The 19,804-nt window shown below is 39.2% G+C and overlaps 1 protein-coding gene across 1 annotated transcript in view; it reads right to left on the reverse strand.

Moving 5' to 3' along the window:
* The window catches only part of ASPH (aspartate beta-hydroxylase), a 115,975-nt gene that overhangs the window by 41,468 nt on the left and 54,703 nt on the right, over positions 1 to 19,804 (reverse strand). The window contains exons 5-14 of the mRNA XM_070747812.1: positions 19,642 to 19,716; positions 13,103 to 13,297; positions 12,922 to 12,972; positions 11,779 to 11,832; positions 10,821 to 10,868; positions 7,365 to 7,397; positions 5,562 to 5,594; positions 4,943 to 4,987; positions 2,375 to 2,428; positions 1,624 to 1,668 (exon numbers count right to left, since the gene is read on the reverse strand). Of these exons, the coding sequence (XP_070603913.1) occupies positions 1,624 to 1,668; positions 2,375 to 2,428; positions 4,943 to 4,987; positions 5,562 to 5,594; positions 7,365 to 7,397; positions 10,821 to 10,868; positions 11,779 to 11,832; positions 12,922 to 12,972; positions 13,103 to 13,297; positions 19,642 to 19,716 (633 nt within the window). The remainder of the gene's footprint in view (positions 1 to 1,623; positions 1,669 to 2,374; positions 2,429 to 4,942; positions 4,988 to 5,561; positions 5,595 to 7,364; positions 7,398 to 10,820; positions 10,869 to 11,778; positions 11,833 to 12,921; positions 12,973 to 13,102; positions 13,298 to 19,641; positions 19,717 to 19,804) is intronic.

The following is a 19,804-nucleotide window of genomic DNA, read 5'->3' on the forward strand; positions in this document are numbered from 1 at the left end:
TTAGCTGGTGGAGAGAGAGAAGAAAATACAAGCTATTTCTGTAGGCACTCTCTTCCATCTGATTTATTCCCTTCCTCTTTCTAGAGTGGAAAGATTGGAGAGGAAGGGAAGATAAAAAGATTATAAACTCTTGACAATGCCCCATAGATTTTCTATGAGGTTCAAGTCAGGCGAGTTTGCTGGTCAATCAAGCACAGTAATCCCACGGTCATTGAACCAGATTTTGGTGCTGTTGGCAGTGTGGGCAGGTGCTAAGTCCTGCTGGAAAATCTTGCCTTGCATGTAACGAGTCTCTCTCATATATAACGTTTCACCTTTTAAGTTGCATTACTGAAATAAATAAACTTTTGCACAATATTCTAATTTTTTGAGTTTCCTCTGTGTCAGCAACCCTGAAAGAGAACGTTACCTGTACTGAACTTTTACAGTTTAATAGTATGGATAATCCAAACTACGATGGATAAAAATTGCCAGATTCTTATTACTACTAAAATTTATGTGTGAATATTAGTTAAAATTAAATGCAATGCAATTTTCTCATTTAAAATTAAAATATTTTTAAAACTGAATGAAATAATGCTATTAAACAAATAATTATTTTTGTAGATTATTTTGACAATAAATAAACATTACACATAAACTCGTGAAATTGTTTTTTTAGAGGAAGACACAGTTCCTGTTTCCTGGCAATCAACTTTCTAACAGTAGGCTAGATTTATTGGAAAGAATTCCATGATTATCCATGTGATCACACACATTAAACTGCCCTGCCACATGTCTGTCCTTTATGAAAGCACTATGACTAATAAGAGCCACAAACCTAGAAGATTTGAGATTATTTCGTATTGTAGTAGATGATGGGAAAGTGCAGAGAATATAGGAGAGGTAATAAGTTATGCTATATCATATTTTGCTATACATCTCATAAAATATGACTATTACATGCCACATCAATAACTGTGTTTTCCAAGAGTGTATTTTTAAAATTAAAATATAAATTTATTATGGCATAAGATTTGAAAAGTTCTTATTGAAGACCAGTAGGTCCTAAAATGAGCATAACTTAACACTCTTCTAAAGACGTGTTTTATTGCAGTAAGTTATCTGTTTAATGGTATCTATGATCCTATTTTATACTTATCTCACTTTTAATATAATTTTTGTCCAATTCAAAGATGTTAAGTCCGGCCTCCTTTGTCCAAATTTCATAGTTTTATCTATACCATTGTTTAAAGACTAATCAATATTTTTAAAAATGTATCTATTATCAGCTGTTTTATTAAATACTGTTGTTAAATTAGATGTTGGATTGCTAACCTGAATAAATCCAATGAAAAAAAAATAGGATTCTTAGGAATAAAAAAAGGGGGGGAAATGCTAGAAATACATAAAAATATCAACCTGACAATTATTGCCTTGTTCTAATTGCTTTTTCTACTCAGAGAAAAATAATTTCTAAACTCTATGGCCCTGTATTTGTCAAGAAAATCTATTTAACTTCAGCTACAATCCTCACATTTAATTATGAGTTTTATTTATACCTTTATGTAAAATGTCTCTTATGTGTCTTATGAGCACAGTGTTACTTTTAATTAAAGATAAGAATCTGAAGAGGTAACTTACCAATTGCATCATCTTCTGTATAATCTTCCGTGTGAACAGGAACTTCTGTAATTTAAAGATTTTTACTCAATTATTATGATACAACCTTACAGATGTTATTATAACATTCTAGGATTACTAAAACAATCTTTTCTCAGAAATGAGTCTTCGGAGAGGGGCGGCATACAAATCTAAGTAATAAATAAATAAATAAATAAATAAATATACGTGGAAAAGAAGGGTAACATTTCCCGAAAATTGGGTTTATTCAAATAGGACAAAATTCCTTTATAGAAAGGAAACAATCCATAGGCAGATTGTTATACTGTATTTAAAAACTATACAGGCAACTGCCAATTGTTACTATTTACACTCAGGCTGTTCATGGACAACTTCTACTGCACATAATAATTTTCTTGGTAAAAAGTAATTCAAATGTACACTGTTATAAAATAATTCTGTTTATACCATATAAATATAAAAGCTGAAAATATATTTACATATACTGCTCAAAAAAATAAAAGGAACACTTAAACAACAGAATATAACTACAAGTAAATTAAACTTCTGTGAAATCAAACTGTTCACTTTGGAAGCAGCACTGATTGACAATCAATTTCACATGTTGTCAGCACATTCAACTTTGTACAGAACAAGTATTCAATGAGAATATTTCATTCATTCAGATAAAGGATGTATTATTTGAGTGTTCCCTTACTTTTTTTTTTTGCAGTATATTTTTTCATATTGAGTGGATTAATATTGTACTAACTTGTATCATGTTGTTGAGCAGCCATGTGATCTTCTGTATGATCCGCCTCGTGTACTATGAACAAGTTGAAAAAATGGTATTTTTAAATTATGTAACTTAACTTCTTGAAATAGGCCCAGTATTCATAATTTAAAAAAACTGATGTGCATTAGGTATTACAGTATATCTAACCTTATTCTGAATTATCAAGGATAGTTTAAACAAATTATAGAGAGTTTAGCAAAATAAAAAACAGACCAAATACAAAATAGAACACAACTGCTATTCATAACAACCCAGTGAAGATAGTGTCCTCTCTAGTGGCACATATCACCTTTAACATTAACAGAAACTAAAAGATTAGAGTCAGATGAAAATGTAAATTTTAATTGTTCTCAAACTTGTTGCAAGGGAACGCAAAACAAAATGAGGGGGTAGGAAATACAATCCTATTTTGTCTCACTTAACCCCCTGCTGTTAAAGTAATTAATGTTCTTTGCAGGACTTCTTTCAATTCAAATTCTACCCCACTCCCTTTTTTTGTTTATTTATATCTCACAACCACAACTTTAGTTTTCAACTTACAACCACAATTTAGCCCAAACTTTCTGTGCTGAGAAGATAGTTAAATGAGTTTTGTCTCATTTTTTGATCTTTATGGTTACAAGTGATTTACTGCAATTGTTAAGTTAGTAACACAGTTGGAATGCAATGGAATAGAATATAAATTTTATTAGCCAAGTGTGATTGGATACACAAGGAATTTCTCTTAGTGCATATGTTCTCAGTGTATATAAATAAAAAATAAATCATCAAGAAGCATAAGGTACAACACTTAGATAGTTTGGGTACATATTAAATCATATTAGGAACTAGTCAATATAAATTGTAAGGATTCAAGCCACAAAGTTACAGTCATACAGTCATTTGTGGGAGGAGATGGGTAATGGGAATGATGAGATTAATAGTGCAGACTTAGGAAGTAGGTTGTTAAGTGACTCTAGCTTTCCCATTGATTTTGCTTATCAGAAGATTGCAAAAGATAATCACATGTCCCAGGATACTGCAACCAACATAAATACAGGTCAATGGCCAATTTTGATAGGTGACTATGGGGATGATGTAACAGCTGTTAAGTGTGAAAATGGTCATAAGTCACTTTTGAAAGTGCTATTGTAACTTGGTCACTAAACAAATTGTTTTAATTCAAAGACTACTTGGACATATCAAAGCTTGGGTCCCAGAGCGAAATGTATGCAACAATCTGACGTGTGTACTTTGTGCCAGTTAGAAAAAAGAACACAATTTTGCTTTCAGTAAACACTGAATTTTCTGTCTCCTACTTTATTCATGGAGCTGCAGAAGGCATACATTTGCTGTTTCTCTTTTTCCTGATAATTCGTAATGCTCTTTCCAACTCAAGCAAGAATTAACTCCCAATCTACTTCCAAGGGCTTCATACATAATGATTGGAAAATCCATGCTTATTTGCAACACATTCAAACATATAAAACAGAAATAAAGCCAAGGAATATACAAATGTGGTTGAAATAATTTCAATGATTTCCAGAGAAATAACCACATTTGATTAAAACTGGTCAAAACATGAAAACTCTCTATATCCTTAACTTACAATAGGTCACTTAGCGACCATTTGAAGTTATGATGGATCCCTAAAAGGTACTTGCAACCCAGTTACAACAACCCCATACCCACTCCCCCTGCAATCTTATGATTGCATTTCAGGCACTTGACTATCTGTCAACATTTACACTTGTTTGCAGCATCCTACAGTTGAGCACAATTTATAAAGCTTTTGCCAAAACCTGGTATTTAGTTCCTGTTTTTGTCCCATAACAACCTCTTAACAATCATGTATATGCTCAATGACTGTACATTCGCTTAATGACAATGCTGGGTGGCTTTAACGATTGCCACCAAAAAAGTAAATGGAAAAGTTAAAAAAAAGATAACTGAACTGGTTTTGAGTTTCTTAAAAAAGGGGCCACTGCAGAGAACCTGTCTATTTTCCTGTGCTTGTGAGCTAAATGGGTTAAAGGCACCATTTCCTGGCTGTATTGCTAACTGGCCAAATATCTGGGCTACTATCTTAGTACTATTTACTTTAGCTTGTACTATTTCAAAATATTGTTAGTATTTCAATTGTAATATATTTTTTGAATTGTAAGCAGCCTAAAATCATTGACTGAGATGAATGACTATAGAAATTGAATAGATAGATAGATAGAGATAGATAGAGATAGATAGAGATAGAAAGAAAGAAAGAAAGAAAGAAAGAAAGAAAGAAAGAAAGACAAGAAAGACAAGACAGACAGACAGGCAGGCTTGGACATGTGATGATCTGCTTTATGGCTGTCGCCACTGATGACTGAAGTAGCCAGACTCCATTATGATTGTAAGTCAAGGACTATCTTCATTGGTTCCAAATTATAGTGACGTTTTCTTGCAATACTGCATTTGTTTATTCCAAAATTGTTTGTGTAAAATGCATATAAATGAACTTAGCAACGTCTTACAATAATAATTTCTTTTTCCATTCTTTTTATCTTAGATAATGCATGGACATACCTGATTGAACAGGTTCAGTAACAGAATCTGAAACATCTGCATCACCTAAGGAAACAATAACAACATATCTACTAATAAATTATTATGAAAACTAATAAGGCATATTTCAACAATGCTTCTTTTTATACTGTTGCCGAGGTGAATAAAGTCATGTCCTTGCCATCCAAAATGGCTAATGCTCATAGTGCATTACTCTTAGTGATATCATTTCACATATTTCTGTATTTGATATAAAGCTGCATGTATCAGGTTACAGCATTTAAAAACACTATAAGAATACAATATAAAACTCAGCTATACATCTCCACCCAGTGTCCACTCAGTCAAGCAGTGGAAGTGATGTGACGGTGTCTGGAGGCTGTTAGGGTCTGGATGGGTGCTAACTGACTCAAACTTAACGCTGACAAGACCATGTGGCTGTGAGTTCTGTCTGCCAAGGACACTTCTATCCAGCTGTCCATTACCCTGGAAGGGGGGGACTTTTGACCCCTTCAGAGGGTCCACAACGTGGGCGTCCTCCTCGATCCACAGCTGACCATGGAACATCATCTTTCAGCTGTCCCTTCCAACTCTTGTTGTTGTTGTTGTTATTATTGTTATTATTATTATTATTACTTACGTTCATATATTTCTTCTGGATGATCAATTGTTTCTGTAGATTTATTGTAAAAAAAGGAAGTTTTAGGAAAACATAAAAACATTTTTAAAAGTAGCTTATTTTAAAAAATATGAAGCTATAGCTATATAGCTTCTATAAGTAGAATTTTCAGTTGATTGTATTACTAATGTTTGAAGTATATTAATGCACTGCTCAAAAAAAATAAAGGGAATACTTAAACAACACAATATAAGTCCAAGTAAATCAAAATTCTGTGAAATCAAACTGTCCACTTAGGAAACAACACTGATTGACAATTAATTTCACATGCTGTTGGGGCATATTCAGCTTTGTACAGAACGAAGTATTCATTAAGAGTATTTCATTCATTCAGATCTAGGATGTGTTATTTGAGTGTTTCCTTCTTTTTTTTTGAGCAGTATACTATATTTTTACCTGGAAAGTAGTCAGTTCAAGAGATATTCAGTATGTCTTTGCTTACAATGTATTCAAAACCAGATATTTACATATTTTACATTTTTATTTCATATATGTGTTTTATTTGACTTTATGCATCCACATAAGAATCTTTAATTAACACATAAGAATCTTTAATTTCAACCTCATACAAGATAAAGAAAATACACATATGTAGTCATCGTACAATATTAAATTAATAATAATATATACAATTTCCTGTTTCTGTTGTGCTTTTTAGCAGGAGTTGAAAGTAAGCACTGCATTTGCTGTTAAGTAGAGTACCTTCAATCCAGCAATAAATGATTCTGTAATAATTACAATTACTTGTTCTAATTGTAGTATTATTTTTGCCTATGTTTATATAAGTCTTCAATTAAATGTTATGTATCTGAAATAAAAGTGCCATTACTTTCTATTTGAAAACAAAGTACAATATAGATAAAGAATTCAGAGATGAAGAATATATTATGTGCTATATAAACAGATACTGCAATTGGAAAACAAACAGATTCAGAAGGCCACAATTTGGAACATAACAGTTTTGCATTAAAATACAGTGTTCCCTCGATTTTCGCGGGGGATGCATTCTGAGACCGCCCGCGAAAGTCGAATTTCCGCAAAGTAGAGTTGCGTAAGTAAATACACCATTTTTGGCTATGGACAGTATCACAAGCCATCCCTTAACACTTTAAACCCCTAAATAACCATTTCCCATTCCCTTAACAACCATTTACTCATCATTATTACTGGTACTCACCATTGAATAAGACACTTAGTGATCCTGATATTTATAAACAATTATTTATTAACAATAATTTTTTTTTTGTTATTTATTTGCAAAAATTATTAGTTTGGCGATGATGTATGATGTCATCGGGCAGGAAAACCCGTGGTATAGAAAAAACCCCGCGAAGTATTTTTTAATTAATATTTTTTGAAAAACCGTGGTATAAGCTATTCGCGAAGTTCGAACCTGCAAAAATCGAGGGAACACTGTATTACTTTTCATTAAAAAGAAGGGAAGTGTGAAATTGGTTATCAGTGTACTGTGTCATAAAGTTACAAATACAATGTAAATCAATTATAGCAACAGAACACTTGCTATTATTGACTAAAATGTTGATAACATTTTCTTATAATTGTAAACTTTCAGAAAAAAAACTTTTTTATTCCTTTTGAGTAAAATTACACATGAGAGAGTCAGTATATCTCTACTCATTTTTGAAAACTGCAGAGGAATGTACTAAATATATTTCTTGGTCAATTTGCATCCAAATGTTGAGTAGACTAGATATAGATACTATAAACATTTAATGCACAGTAAGTAAATAATAATCTACATACCAATATTTTCAGTAAACTCTTCCCTCTCTAATTCTGAAAAAAAAGATGTTAAAATGAAACACTGAGTGGCAAGTTGCTATGAACTAAATTTTTCTGTTATATAACAAGTAGATCATATGTTAAAACATATCATTTATCTTAGTTACAATTATTTTTGGGAATACCAGGGTGATTTCAACAGAAAACAGTCACATGGCTCTTCCCTGGTAAAAGCTGATTTGGAGGCAAGCCTGTTAATATCCTGCATGCACTAGCCTACAGGTTCAAATCCCGGTAAGGGTATGTCTAGCTGACAACAGCATAACAAGCTCAAAATCCATCAATACTACGTTCTCTTCCTTTTCACTTATCACCAAAAATATGTAACCGTGTATATTAAAGTTCACAGGTGGCATGCAGAACCCTAGTTCAGCTCCAATGTGCATGTGTGTGCCAGCCAGCTGGTTTTTGGCTTGCACAGAGGTTCTGGGAGGGCGTTTTTTGGTTTCCAGAGAGCCTCAGTAGGGATGAGAGAGGGTGTTTAGAGCCTGGGAAAAGCGAAACTTGAGCCTACTGGGCCCACTAGAAGTTGGGAAACAGGCCATTTCCTGCCTCCGGGGTGCAGGGGAAGCTGTTTTTTCCCCCTCCAGGCATTGAATTGTGGGTGTGGGCACTCATGCGTGCGCGATAAAGCGCCTACGCTCTTTTGGCACCAAAGGAAAAAAAAGGTTTGCTATCACTGTTATAGTTTCTTGGCTATTTATCTGCCTTGGATATGGGGCTGAGAGGCAAAAGGAAAGCAAGTTGCTTCCTCCCATATTTGGGTATACCAGGGTGATTTCAACAGAAAACAACACACACACACACACACACTAAAAATTAATATAAATAACCAGGGCAGATAACAAATGGTCAAAATAGGAGCGCCCTATCAAATCCTGCACCTGTTAACAGCAGTGGCTCCCAGGCAGCTTTCTAGGACCAATACTCTTAATACTTTATAAAAATGACCTTTGTGATCATATTATAAGCATCTGTTCTCTGTATCAATTATGTAAAACTAGATATTTAATGCTCCTACCTTTCAAAAGAATTTTGACTTTGTGTCAGAGTGATCAAACAATTGGCAACTTCAAATCTCAACCAATCTGTCTTACACATTGGCAAAAAGAATCAGAACACAAAATACAAACTGAATGGACGTGACCTCACTCTGTCAAGGATCTTGGAGTACAGTGAACCCTCGAGTTTAGCGTGTTCAAGTATCGCGAAAGGGCTATTTTGCGAGTTTTCAACCAGGAAGTAAACTCCACCATCTGCGCATGCGTGCCCTTCCACGCATGCATAGATGGTGGAGTTTCCCCGCCGGGCAGAGGCTTCCCTGGGTCTTCCCCCTCTTGCCCCCATAAGACCCCAGCGGCGGCGCGAGCAACGGCGTGGGCGGGCGGGCGGCACGCGCTTGGGGACATCCCAGCTCCGCTCCCCAGCTGGGGAAAGCACGCGCGTTTGGGGACTCCCTAGATCCGCTCCCCAGCTGGGGAGCGGATCTAGGGAGTCCCCAAACGCGCGCGCTTTCCCCAGCAACGCGCGCACTTTCCCCAGCAACGCGCGCGCGGTGGGGACTCCCTAGATCCGCTCCCCAGCTGGGGAGCGGATCTAGGGAGTCCCCAAACGCGCGCGCTTTCCCCAGCAACGCGCGCGGGGTGGGGACTCCCTAGATCCGCTCCCCAGCTGGGGAGCGGATCTAGGGAGTCCCCAAACGCGCGCGCTTTCCCCAGCAATGCGCGCGCTTTCCCCAGCAACGCGCGCGCGGTGGGGACTCCCTAGATCCGCTCCCCAGCTGGGGAGCGGATCTAGGGAGTCCCCAAACGCGCGCGCTTTCCCCAGCAACGCGCGCGGGGTGGGGACTCCCTAGATCCGCTCCCCAGCTGGGGAGCGGATCTAGGGAGTCTCCACCGCGCGCGCGTTGCTGGGGAAAGCGCGCGCGTTGCTGGGGAAAGCGCGCGCGTTTGGGGACTCCCTAGATCCGCTCCCCAGCTGGGGAGCGGATCTAGGGAGTCCCCAAACGCGCGCGCACCCCAGGCGCGAGCAACGGGGTGGGCGGGCGAAGGGCAGGCGGCAGTGGAAGCAAAAACACCATCTGCGCACGCGCAGATGGTGTTTTTACTTCCGCACCGCTACTTCGCTAAAAATCGATCATCGCGTGGGGTCCTGGAACGGAACCCTCACGATGATCGAGGGTTCACTGTACTCATATTTAATGAGCTAAGTGCCAAAGCCCACTGTAACAACATCAATAAAAGGCATTAAGAGTTGTAAACCTAATCTTGCATAGCTTCTTTCCGGTAATATTACACTACTAACCACAGCATACAAAACATTTGCAAGACCAATTCTTGAATACAGTTAATCTGTATTCACCTGTCCACAGATCTTTCATAAGAAGAGTCCTCCATTCCATTGCTCACAACAAAATATTGTGTCACCAGACTTGAAATTCTGGGCTTAGACAACCTAGAACTACACTGCCTACAGTATGACCTAAGCGTAGTTCATAAAATTACCTGCTGCAATGTCCTTCCTGTCAATGACTACTTCAGATTCAACTACAACAATACACAAGCACACAATAGATACAAATTTAAAGTGAAGTGCTTCAAACTTGATTGCAGAAAATATGACATCAGCAACAGAATGGTCAATGTCTGGAATGCACTCTGTGGTTTCATTCCCAAATTCCCAAAATTTTAACCTTAAACTATCTACTGTTGACTTCACCCCATTCCTAAGAGATCTCTAAGGGGAGTGCATAAGCGCACCAGCCTACCATCCCTGTCCTAATGTTCCCTTTTATTCATATTAATTTCATGTATTCAAATCATGTTTATATTTAGTATAAACTTGTAATATACTTATACTTATATATTAAAATTGTTTACAACAATATATTATGCATTAAAAGCAAAGTATCTGCTCTATGGATTCTGGAATAAAAATGGTGACTGCCATTTCCTTGTGTCAGTTTCAACATACTTCACAACATATTGGGATTCTTTGGGGGGAAAGTGGAAGTGTAACAAAATCTTTGGCCACAACATTGTTTCTGGCTGGTTTGGCATGGCAATTTATTTGCACTGACATATTCGGTTTTGCAAACTTGATGAGCCAGCTCTTTCCTACCCACTTAGCATTCTATCATTGTTTCTCTGCATCACTCTCATGTGTTCGGCAAACAAAACAGATTTCCATCAGCAGAAGATACCAATGAACTGGAAAAAGTCTATGCAAACATCACATAACCACAGAATTTCCATAGTGTCAAATGGGGCAAAACTTTGGGAATGCAAAAGTAAGCCAGCATTCATTGAGACTTAAAATACAGCATTGTTTGTTTGATATGACAGATGAATAATGGAAAACAACGCCATGCTGATAATACTCGCTAAAATGCTGTTAGAAAGCCATGAAAAAACATACCTTCTTCTTCTACATGGTCAGCCTCTTCTGTATTTTCTGGATCAGATTCTGCAAATGAAAAGAATATTAAGGTCTGTAAGAAACATAATGATATGTAATCTTGTTCAGAAAGTGAAATGGAAATGGAAATCATGACGTTCTTAAAAGTATCATACCAATTCCTAAATGGATAAAACCCACTATTCTTTTACAGATGTGTTCCTCACTTGTACTTGCCACCTAGAAAGTGTGTTACAGTATTGATTGCAATTACCATTTTTGTTTAAATCATTTTCTTCTCAACTGCTACATACCATTCCACACACTTATACATAGTTTCATATTACTAATTCCATTTGATTCACAAACCTGGAAATGATCAGACTTTCTAGGAGTAGCTTAAAAGACTGAGTGAATATGCTTTCTTTCTTTCAGTCACGTTCTTCAAACAAGTCAAAACTTACCACAGTTTTATAACATCATGAAGTAACTTTTGGTTCCCTCAAAGATGAATATGTCAAGAAAAATTAACTCCAGTTCTTTGGGCTTCAAACTACTGACAAGTAGCAAGGAACATACTTGGGAATATCAACAATTCTCTTTTCTGTGTTCTTACAAAATATACAGTTCATCTTTGTGTTTGTATGTGTGTGTCTGTGTGTGTGAATTTTTTTTATTTTTCTCTTGATGGAGCTAAGCAAATTAAAGGTTCAAATCATTGCCTACAACTGAAGGGAGCTTTTTCTTGCTCCCAGTTTCTAGGTAAAACTCGATATAACCTTTTTCTAATCAACATTATCTTTTATAACCAAAAATAAGCAGATACTTATTAGTCTTGATCATTCAAAGAGAAAAGGCAGATTATACAATTAAAGGACAGTAAAAACTTTTTATTGACAAATACATTGTGTACTTTTAACAATTTATTTTTACACATCATTAAATATATTTCTTTTATACAAATATAAATCAGACATACCTGGGATTTCTGGCTCATTTGCGCCTTCTTCCACGTGTGAATAGTCGTTTAAAACTGAAAATTAGGAATGACATATATTAGAAAAGCCATTAATATACTGCCAGGAGAGAAGATGCTTAATATTGCTGCCACAAATTTCAAGCTAATAAATAAAAAATTCAGGTAAATAAGGTAATAGGAAAGAAATCTGTTTTCAACCCAGAAGAAAATCTACAAATCTCCAACTAGTACTCACAGTAACAATTTTGCATGTGTGAGGTTCAAGTACTGACATTTTTTGCAGTTAGCTCATACATGTATGTTGTTTCCTAATATAGAAACATAGAAACATAGAAGTCTGACGGCAGAAAAAGACCTCATGGTCCATCTAGTCTGCCCTTATACTATTTTCTGTATTTTATCTTAGGATGGATATATGTTTATCCCAGGCATGTTTAAATTCAGTTACTGTGGATTTATCTACCACATCTGCTGGAAGTTTGTTCCAAGGATCTACTACTCTTTCAGTAAAATAATATTTTCTCATGTTGCTTTTGATCTTTCCCCCAACTAACTTCAGATTGTGTCCCCTTGTTCTTGTGTTCACTTTCCTATTAAAAACACTTCCCTCCTGGACCTTATTTAACCCTTTAATATATTTAAATGTTTCGATCATGTCCCCCCTTTTCCTTCTGTCCTCCAGACTATACAGATTGAGTTCATTAAGTCTTTCCTGATACGTTTTATGCTTAAGACGTTCCACCATTCTTGTAGCCCGTCTTTCGACCCGTTCAATTTTGTCAATATCTTTTGTAGGTGAGGTCTCCAGAACTGAACACACCTAATTAAACTTTTCTCATTCAGAAATTTTACTTAAAATAATATAAAGTAAATTTATTATTTTAAATTATAATTGAATAGTTGAAATTTTTATTAAAACTTTAGATTCAGCAGTCTTTATTTATTTATTAAAACTTTAGATTCACTTTTTTCCATATAAATTTTTTATTGACAGTGCTGAATAAAATTTGCAGTTCCTGTATAGTGAGTACTTAGTCACCTTGTGGCACTAGAAAATTATTAGTTTGTTTATTAATTTAAAACATTTACATAAGTTTATCTTATATCTAAGTCTTATATCAAAGTATGAAAGACATTACATACCATTAGTGTCATATTCTTCTTGATCCTTGGGTTGGTAGTGACTTGCAGGTTCTGAAAGTAAAATGTTTCTTTTAAAATATGAATTGGTGAAATTCAAAATGAAATTCTGAATTGGTTCATAAAATTAAATGCTATATAAATATCTAAGAATTATGTTTATTTTTCTTCAGAGCTGAGATACCTTCTTGGGTAGAACTTAATTTTTCTAATATTTCAGGTATTTTATTTTCTATTTCTTTATCATGACTATGTTCTGTTGTGGGTTCTTCATGTACTTCATTCTTGTCTTTTTCTTCCTCCTCCTGAAAATCTGTTTCTTCGTTGTCTTCATCTATTTCATCTTTTTCTATTTCAACTTTTTCTTCACCTGTTTCATCTTTTTATTTTTGGGTGGAAAAAAAAGATAAAATTTTGAATTCCAGTAAAAAGTCCTAATTTCATTAAACCAAACATCCGTTCAAAGCAGTAACATAAATTGCAACTTTCCTAATAAAAAACATAAACAGTGATGCTTAAGTTTGTAAATCTTACAATGTTCAGTATTTAAATAATTTTCATTTTTTAAATAATTAAATTAGTCTACATTTTTGTGTACATTTTTCTTTAATCTGTAATTATTAATTTAACCTATATTTTAATCTCTTTAATCTATATTAATCTCTTTATATTTTCTTTAATTTTGGCTACAAAATTAAAGGATATTAAAATTATAAACGGTAATTTTGGCATCTTATTGAATCATTCATTCATTTACACACTCACATAAGGTAAGTCCATTACATAATAATAGAATAAGGGAAGTTGGAATGGATAGTCTAAGTATTTCTAGCAAGACTACCTGTAACAGCTTTGTTCCCTATGCCATCCATTTGGTAAACTCTCAAGATTTGTTTTTCCCACCATGTATATGTATACAGTGGTACCTCAAGATACGAACCCCTCGTCTTACGAACAACTCGTGATACGAACCCGGGGTTCAGAAAAAATTTGCCTCTTCTTACGAACTTTTTTCGAGTTACGAACGCCAAACCCGAACTTCCGGGTTCGGCATTTGGAGGCTCCTGGGAAGCCGCCCGGCTGTTTTAAAAGGTGACTGCCGGGCTGGGGGGCTTCCCAGAAGCCTCCAACCCCGAACCCGGAAGTTCGGCGAAAGTTCGGGGTTGGGGGGGGGGGGTGCTTGGAAGCCCCCAAGCCCGGCGGTCACATTTTAAAACAGCCGGGCGGCTTCCCAGGAGCCTCCGAACGCCGAAAGCAGAAGTTCGGGTTTGGCTTTCGGCTTCGGGAGGCTCTTGGAAAGCCATGTCTTTAACTCGGCTCTGCTACGTACATTTTCCCTGCAGTTGATCCAAGCACTGCAAGGGAAGGAACAAACTGAAATGCGAGTCAGGAGTCCTGGAAACGTAACAATAAGGGGGCTGGTGGAATAATCATTGGGAATGGGCTGTCCTGGAAGTTGGGATACAGGCTCTCCCAGCCTCCTCATTCCCCCCCCCCCCAATTTCTTTAAGGCTTCCCCTCGTGTGCAAGGGAAAGCAAGGGGTGGGAAATGCGAGTCAGGAGTCCTGGAAACGTAACAATAAGGGGGCTGGTGGAATAATCATTGGGAATGGGGTGTCCTGGAAGTTGGGATACCGGCTCTCCCAGCCTCCTCATTCCCCCCCCCCCGTTTCTTTAAGGCTTCCCCTCTCGTGCGCAAGGGAAAGCAACGGGTGGGAAATGCGAGTCAGGAGTCCTGGAAACGTAACAATAAGGGGGCTGGTGGAATAATCATTGGGAATGGGGTGTCCTGGAAGTTGGGATACAGGCTCTCCCAGCCTCCTCATTCCCCCCCCCCCATTTCTTTAAGGCTTCCCCTCTCGTGTGCAAGGGAAAGCAAGGGGTGGGAAATGCGAGTCAGGAGTCCTGGAAACTTAACAATAAGGGGGCTGGTGGAATAATCATTGGGAATGGGGTGTCCTGGAAGTTGGGATACCGGCTCTCCCAGCCTCCTCATTCTCTCCCCCCCCCCCCCGTTTCTTTAAGGCTTCCCCTCTCGTGTGCAAGGGAAAGCAAGGGGTGGGAAATGCGAGTCAGGAGTCCTGGAAACGTAACAATAAGGGGGCTGGTGGAATAATCATTGGGAATGGGGTGTCCTGGAAGTTGGGATACAGGCTCTCCCAGCCTCCTCATTCCCCCCCCCCCATTTCTTTAAGGCTTCCCCTCTCGTGCACAAGGGAAAGCAAGGGGTGGGAAATGCGAGTCAGGAGTCCTGGAAACGTAACAATAAGGGGGCTGGTGGAATAATCATTGGGAATGGGGTGTCCTGGAAGTTGGGATACCGGCTCTCCCAGCCTCCTCATTCTTCCCCCCCCCCCGTTTCTTTAAGGCTTCCCCTCTCGTGTGCAAGGGAAAGCAAGGGGTGGGAAATGCGAGTCAGGAGTCCTGGAAACGTAACAATAAGGGGGCTGGTGGAATAATCATTGGGAATGGGGTGTCCTGGAAGTTGGGATACCGGCTCTCCCAGCCTCCTCATTCCCCCCCCCCCCGTTTCTTTAAGGCTTCCCCTCTCGTGCGCAAGGGAAAGCAAGGGGTGGGAAATGCGAGTCAGGAGTCCTGGAAACGTAACAATAAGGGGGCTGGTGGAATAATCATTGGGAATGGGGTGTCCTGGAAGTTGGGATACTGGCTCTCCCAGCCTCCTCATTCTCCCCCCCCCCCCCCCCGGTTTCTTTAAGGCTTCCCCTCTCGTGTGCAAGGGAAAGCAAGGGGTGGGAAATGCGAGTCAGGAGTCCTGGAAACGTAACAATAAGGGGGCTGGTGGAATAATCATTGGGAATGGAGTGTCCTGGAAGTTGGGATACTGGCTCTCCCAGCCTCCTCATTCTCTCCCCCCCCCCCGTTTCTTTAAGGCTTCCCCTCTCGTGTGCAAGGGAAAGCAAGGGGTGGGAAATGCGAGTCAGGAGTCCTGGAAACGTAACAATAAGGGGGCTGGTGGAATAATCATTGAGAATGGGGTGTTCTGGAAGTTGGGATACAGGCTCCCCCAGCCTCCTCATTCCCCCCCCCTCGTTTCTTCAAGGCTTCCCCTCTCGTGTGCAAGGGAAAGCAAGGGGTGGGAAATGCGAGTCAGGAGTCCTGGAAACGTAACAATAAGGGGGCTGGTGGAATAATCATTGGGAATGGGGTGTCCTGGAAGTTGGGATACAGGGTCTCCCAGCCTCCTCATCCCCCCCCGTTTCTTTAAGTTTTCTTTATTAGATTTGTATGCCGCCCCTCTCCGTAGACTCCTTAAAGAAACGAGGGAGGGGGGGAATGAGGAGGCTGGGAGAGCCTATATTCCAACTTCCAGGACACCCCATTCCCAATGATTATTCCACCAGCCCCCTTTTTGTTACGTTTCCATGACTCCTGACTCGCATTTCCCACCCCTTGCTTTCCCTTGCACACGAGATGAGAAGCCTTAAAGAAACGGGGGGGGGGGGGATGAGGAGGCTGGGAGAGCCTGCATCCCAACTTCCAGGACACCCCATTCCCAATGATTATTCCACCAGCCCCCTTTTTGTTACGTTTCCAGGACTCCTGACTCGCATTTCCCACCCCTTGCTTTCCCTTGCACACGAGATGAGAAGCCTTAAAGAAACGGGGGGGGGGGGGGGAGGATGAGGAGGCTGGGAGAGCCTGCATCCCAACTTCCAGGACACCCCATTCCCAATGATTATTCCACCAGCCCCCTTTTTGTTATGTTTCCAGGACTCCTGACTCGCATTTCCCACCCCTTGCTTTCCCTTGCACACGAGAGGGGAAGCCTTAAAGAAACGGGGGGGGGGGGGATGAGGAGGCTGGGAGAGCCTGTATCCCAACTTCCAGGACACCCCATTCCCAATGATTATTCCACCAGCCCCCTTATTGTTACGTTTCCAGGACTCCTGACTCGCATTTCAGTTCATTCCTTCCCTGCCAGCGCTTGGATCAACTGCAGAGAAAATGTACGTAGCAGAGCCGAGAGAGTAGGAAAGCTGGCCACCCCTTGCCCTCCCTTGCGAGAGAGGGGGAGGCTTAAAGAAACGGGGGAGGGTGTAAATGAGGCTGTGAGAGCCTGTACAGGACAGCCCACTCCCAATGATTATTCTACCAGCCCCTTTTTGTTAGGTTTCCAGGACGCCTGAAATTTGTTCCTTCCCTGCCAGCGCTTGGATCAACTGCAGGGAAAATGTATTGTAACAGAGATGAGAGGAGGGTAGGAGAGCCAGCCACCCCTTGCCCTCCCTTGCCAGAGAAGGGGGCAGCCTTAAAGAAACGGGGGGATTAGGAGACTGTGAGTGCCCGTATCTCAACTTCCTTGTGAAGTTTTCAGGCACCAAACAACCACGCAGCCCCAAACCTGATGGAAGAAATGTGCCCCCCTGCCATCCTCAGAGCCCCCAGCGCTCCAGTTTTCCTCTTCTTTAGTTGACAGATTGACCTCTCTCTACACCGCGTCTCCATTGCCTGCGCTTCGCTGAGGACCGGAGCTCAGAGGCTTGGTCCCCCTGAGCAAAGGGGAAGGAAAAGAGCCTCCCCCTGTTCTCTACCGGCATTCAGGGATCCATACACACACACAGCAGAGTGAAAGCCAGGGAGCCTTGTCTGAAGCCGAAGCTCCGGATTCCCCTTTGCTGCCACCTCCGAAAACACTTTCAAGGAGGGTGTAAGCCCTGCCGGCTGACAAGCTGCGAGGCAGCTTCCCACGTGTGTTAATCACCCACAAAGCTCCATACGCAGCCTCTGCTGTGTCCCCCTTCCCTCCTCCCCCTGTCCCCAAACAAGGATCAGAGTGCCGGTTGTCATAAGGCAAAAGGGGCGAGTTTTGGACTTGCACGTATTATTCGCTTTTTCATTGATTCCTATGGGAAACATTGTTTCATCTTACGAACTTTTCATCTTACGAACCTTGTCCCAGAACCAATTAAGTTCGTAAGACGGGGTTCCACTGTATATCCGAACTAGACTGTGTTGTTTCTCTATGTCATGTATTATATGTGAATTGATACATATATTTTTTTATTTATTAGTCATGTTTATGTAGTGTATATTGAGGTGTTGACACTTTGAGCTGTATGCAACAAAATTACATTTTAATGTATGCCAATTAGTGTACATTCAAAGTGACAATAAAGTTATTATTCTATTCTATGCTACATTGGAGGTTTCTAGTATAATCTCTGCTCAAGTAGGAGACCCAATACTAATGCAGACAAATGGATATCCTATTTCTTCTTGAAAACCTCCAGTGATGGAATACCCACAACTTCTGGAGGCAAGCCTTTCCCCTATTTAATTGTTCTGTCAGGATATTTCTCCTTAGTTCTACATTAGTTCCATCCATTGCTTCTTGTTCTACCTTTTCTGCTTTGGAGAATACGTTGAACCACTCTTCTTAGTAACACCATCTTAGATATTGAAAAATTGCCATTATGTCACCCCTAATTCTTCTTGTCATTAAACTAGACATACCCAATTTCTGCAACCATACCTCATGTGTTTAAGCCTCAAGTCCCCTAATCATTTTGTTGCTCTTTACTGTACTCTGTTTAGAACTTCAACAACTTTTTTATATTGTGGTGAGAATGATTGGATGCAATATCCCCAGTATGGTCCTACCAAGGCTTTATAAAGTGGTACTAACACTTTAAGCTTGTCCTGACTTCAGGTGCTTTGGAAAATAAATTGTCCATCCCGCCCCCTTTGCTGTGACAACCCCTTAAATATTAGAAGACTACTACTTATACTCAGTTCTTGAAATCATTCATCATATGGTTTAGCCTCCAACCCTCTAATCATCTCTGTATTCTTCTATGCACTCGTTGTAGAGTCTAAACATCTTTTTTGTAGTATGGCGACCAAAACTGGACACAGTATTCCAAGACTGCAATTACCAAAGCAGTATAAAAAATACTAACACTTCATGTGATTTTGGTTCTATTCTGCTGGCGTGGAACTGCACTGGCTATTCGGCGTTGCAGTACATTGCTGGCTCATACTTAAAATTATTGTCCACTAGGATCCTAAATCCTTTTCTGAGAAATATTGCTGATGAAGTAGGTAGCAACTATTCTATTCCTTTCATTTTTCTCACCTAAGTTTAACCCCTTACTTTTCTCATCATTAAACTGCATTTTGTTGGATTAGGAGCAGTGTTCAATTCTGTACAGATCCTTCTGGAACATAAGCCTATCTTCTAAAGTATTGGCAACTGCCCCCAGCTTGATGTTACCTGCGAAGTTGATGAGTTTCCCTTCTATCCCATATCTAAACAGTTTGTGAAGATATTGAAGAATACTGAGCCTAAGATAAAATCTTGGAATACCCCACTGCATGCTTCTCTCCATGTAGATGTAGTTTCATTGAGGACTACATGTTGAGGGCAGTTGATCAACCAGTTACATATCCATCTGGTAGTCTCACATTTTTCTATCTTACCAAAAAGTAGGTTGTGGTCTACTTTGTCTAATGCCTTATTGAAGTCCAAGTATGAATAGATTATGCAAAAACATTTACTCTTATCATGGGAAAGTTCTATATGCTATGCAAAGACAACATTTTTCCACTTCAGAGAGAAATAATTACCAAAGAAACAGCAAATAAACAGAATTGTATGTTATAAACTATTTTACATAAATCAAAGTAGTGGCAGGCTATTATTATTAAAGAAATTAAGAATCCACACATTTGGGGAAAAATGAATCTAGAGTACATTCATACCAAGTTGTGAGTCCAGAACTTCATGTAGTAAGGCCTCAATTTCATCTTCAGGTTCTGTTTTAACATGTATGTGTTCTGCATAAGTTTAGAAAATATAGCCACAGTTACTGAAAAGTATGAACAGAATTTGAAATAACAGAAAATGGAAAATAAATAACTACAG

Source organism: Erythrolamprus reginae, chromosome 3 (genome assembly GCF_031021105.1).
Source record: "Erythrolamprus reginae isolate rEryReg1 chromosome 3, rEryReg1.hap1, whole genome shotgun sequence".
Lineage (NCBI taxonomy): Eukaryota > Metazoa > Chordata > Lepidosauria > Squamata > Dipsadidae > Erythrolamprus > Erythrolamprus reginae.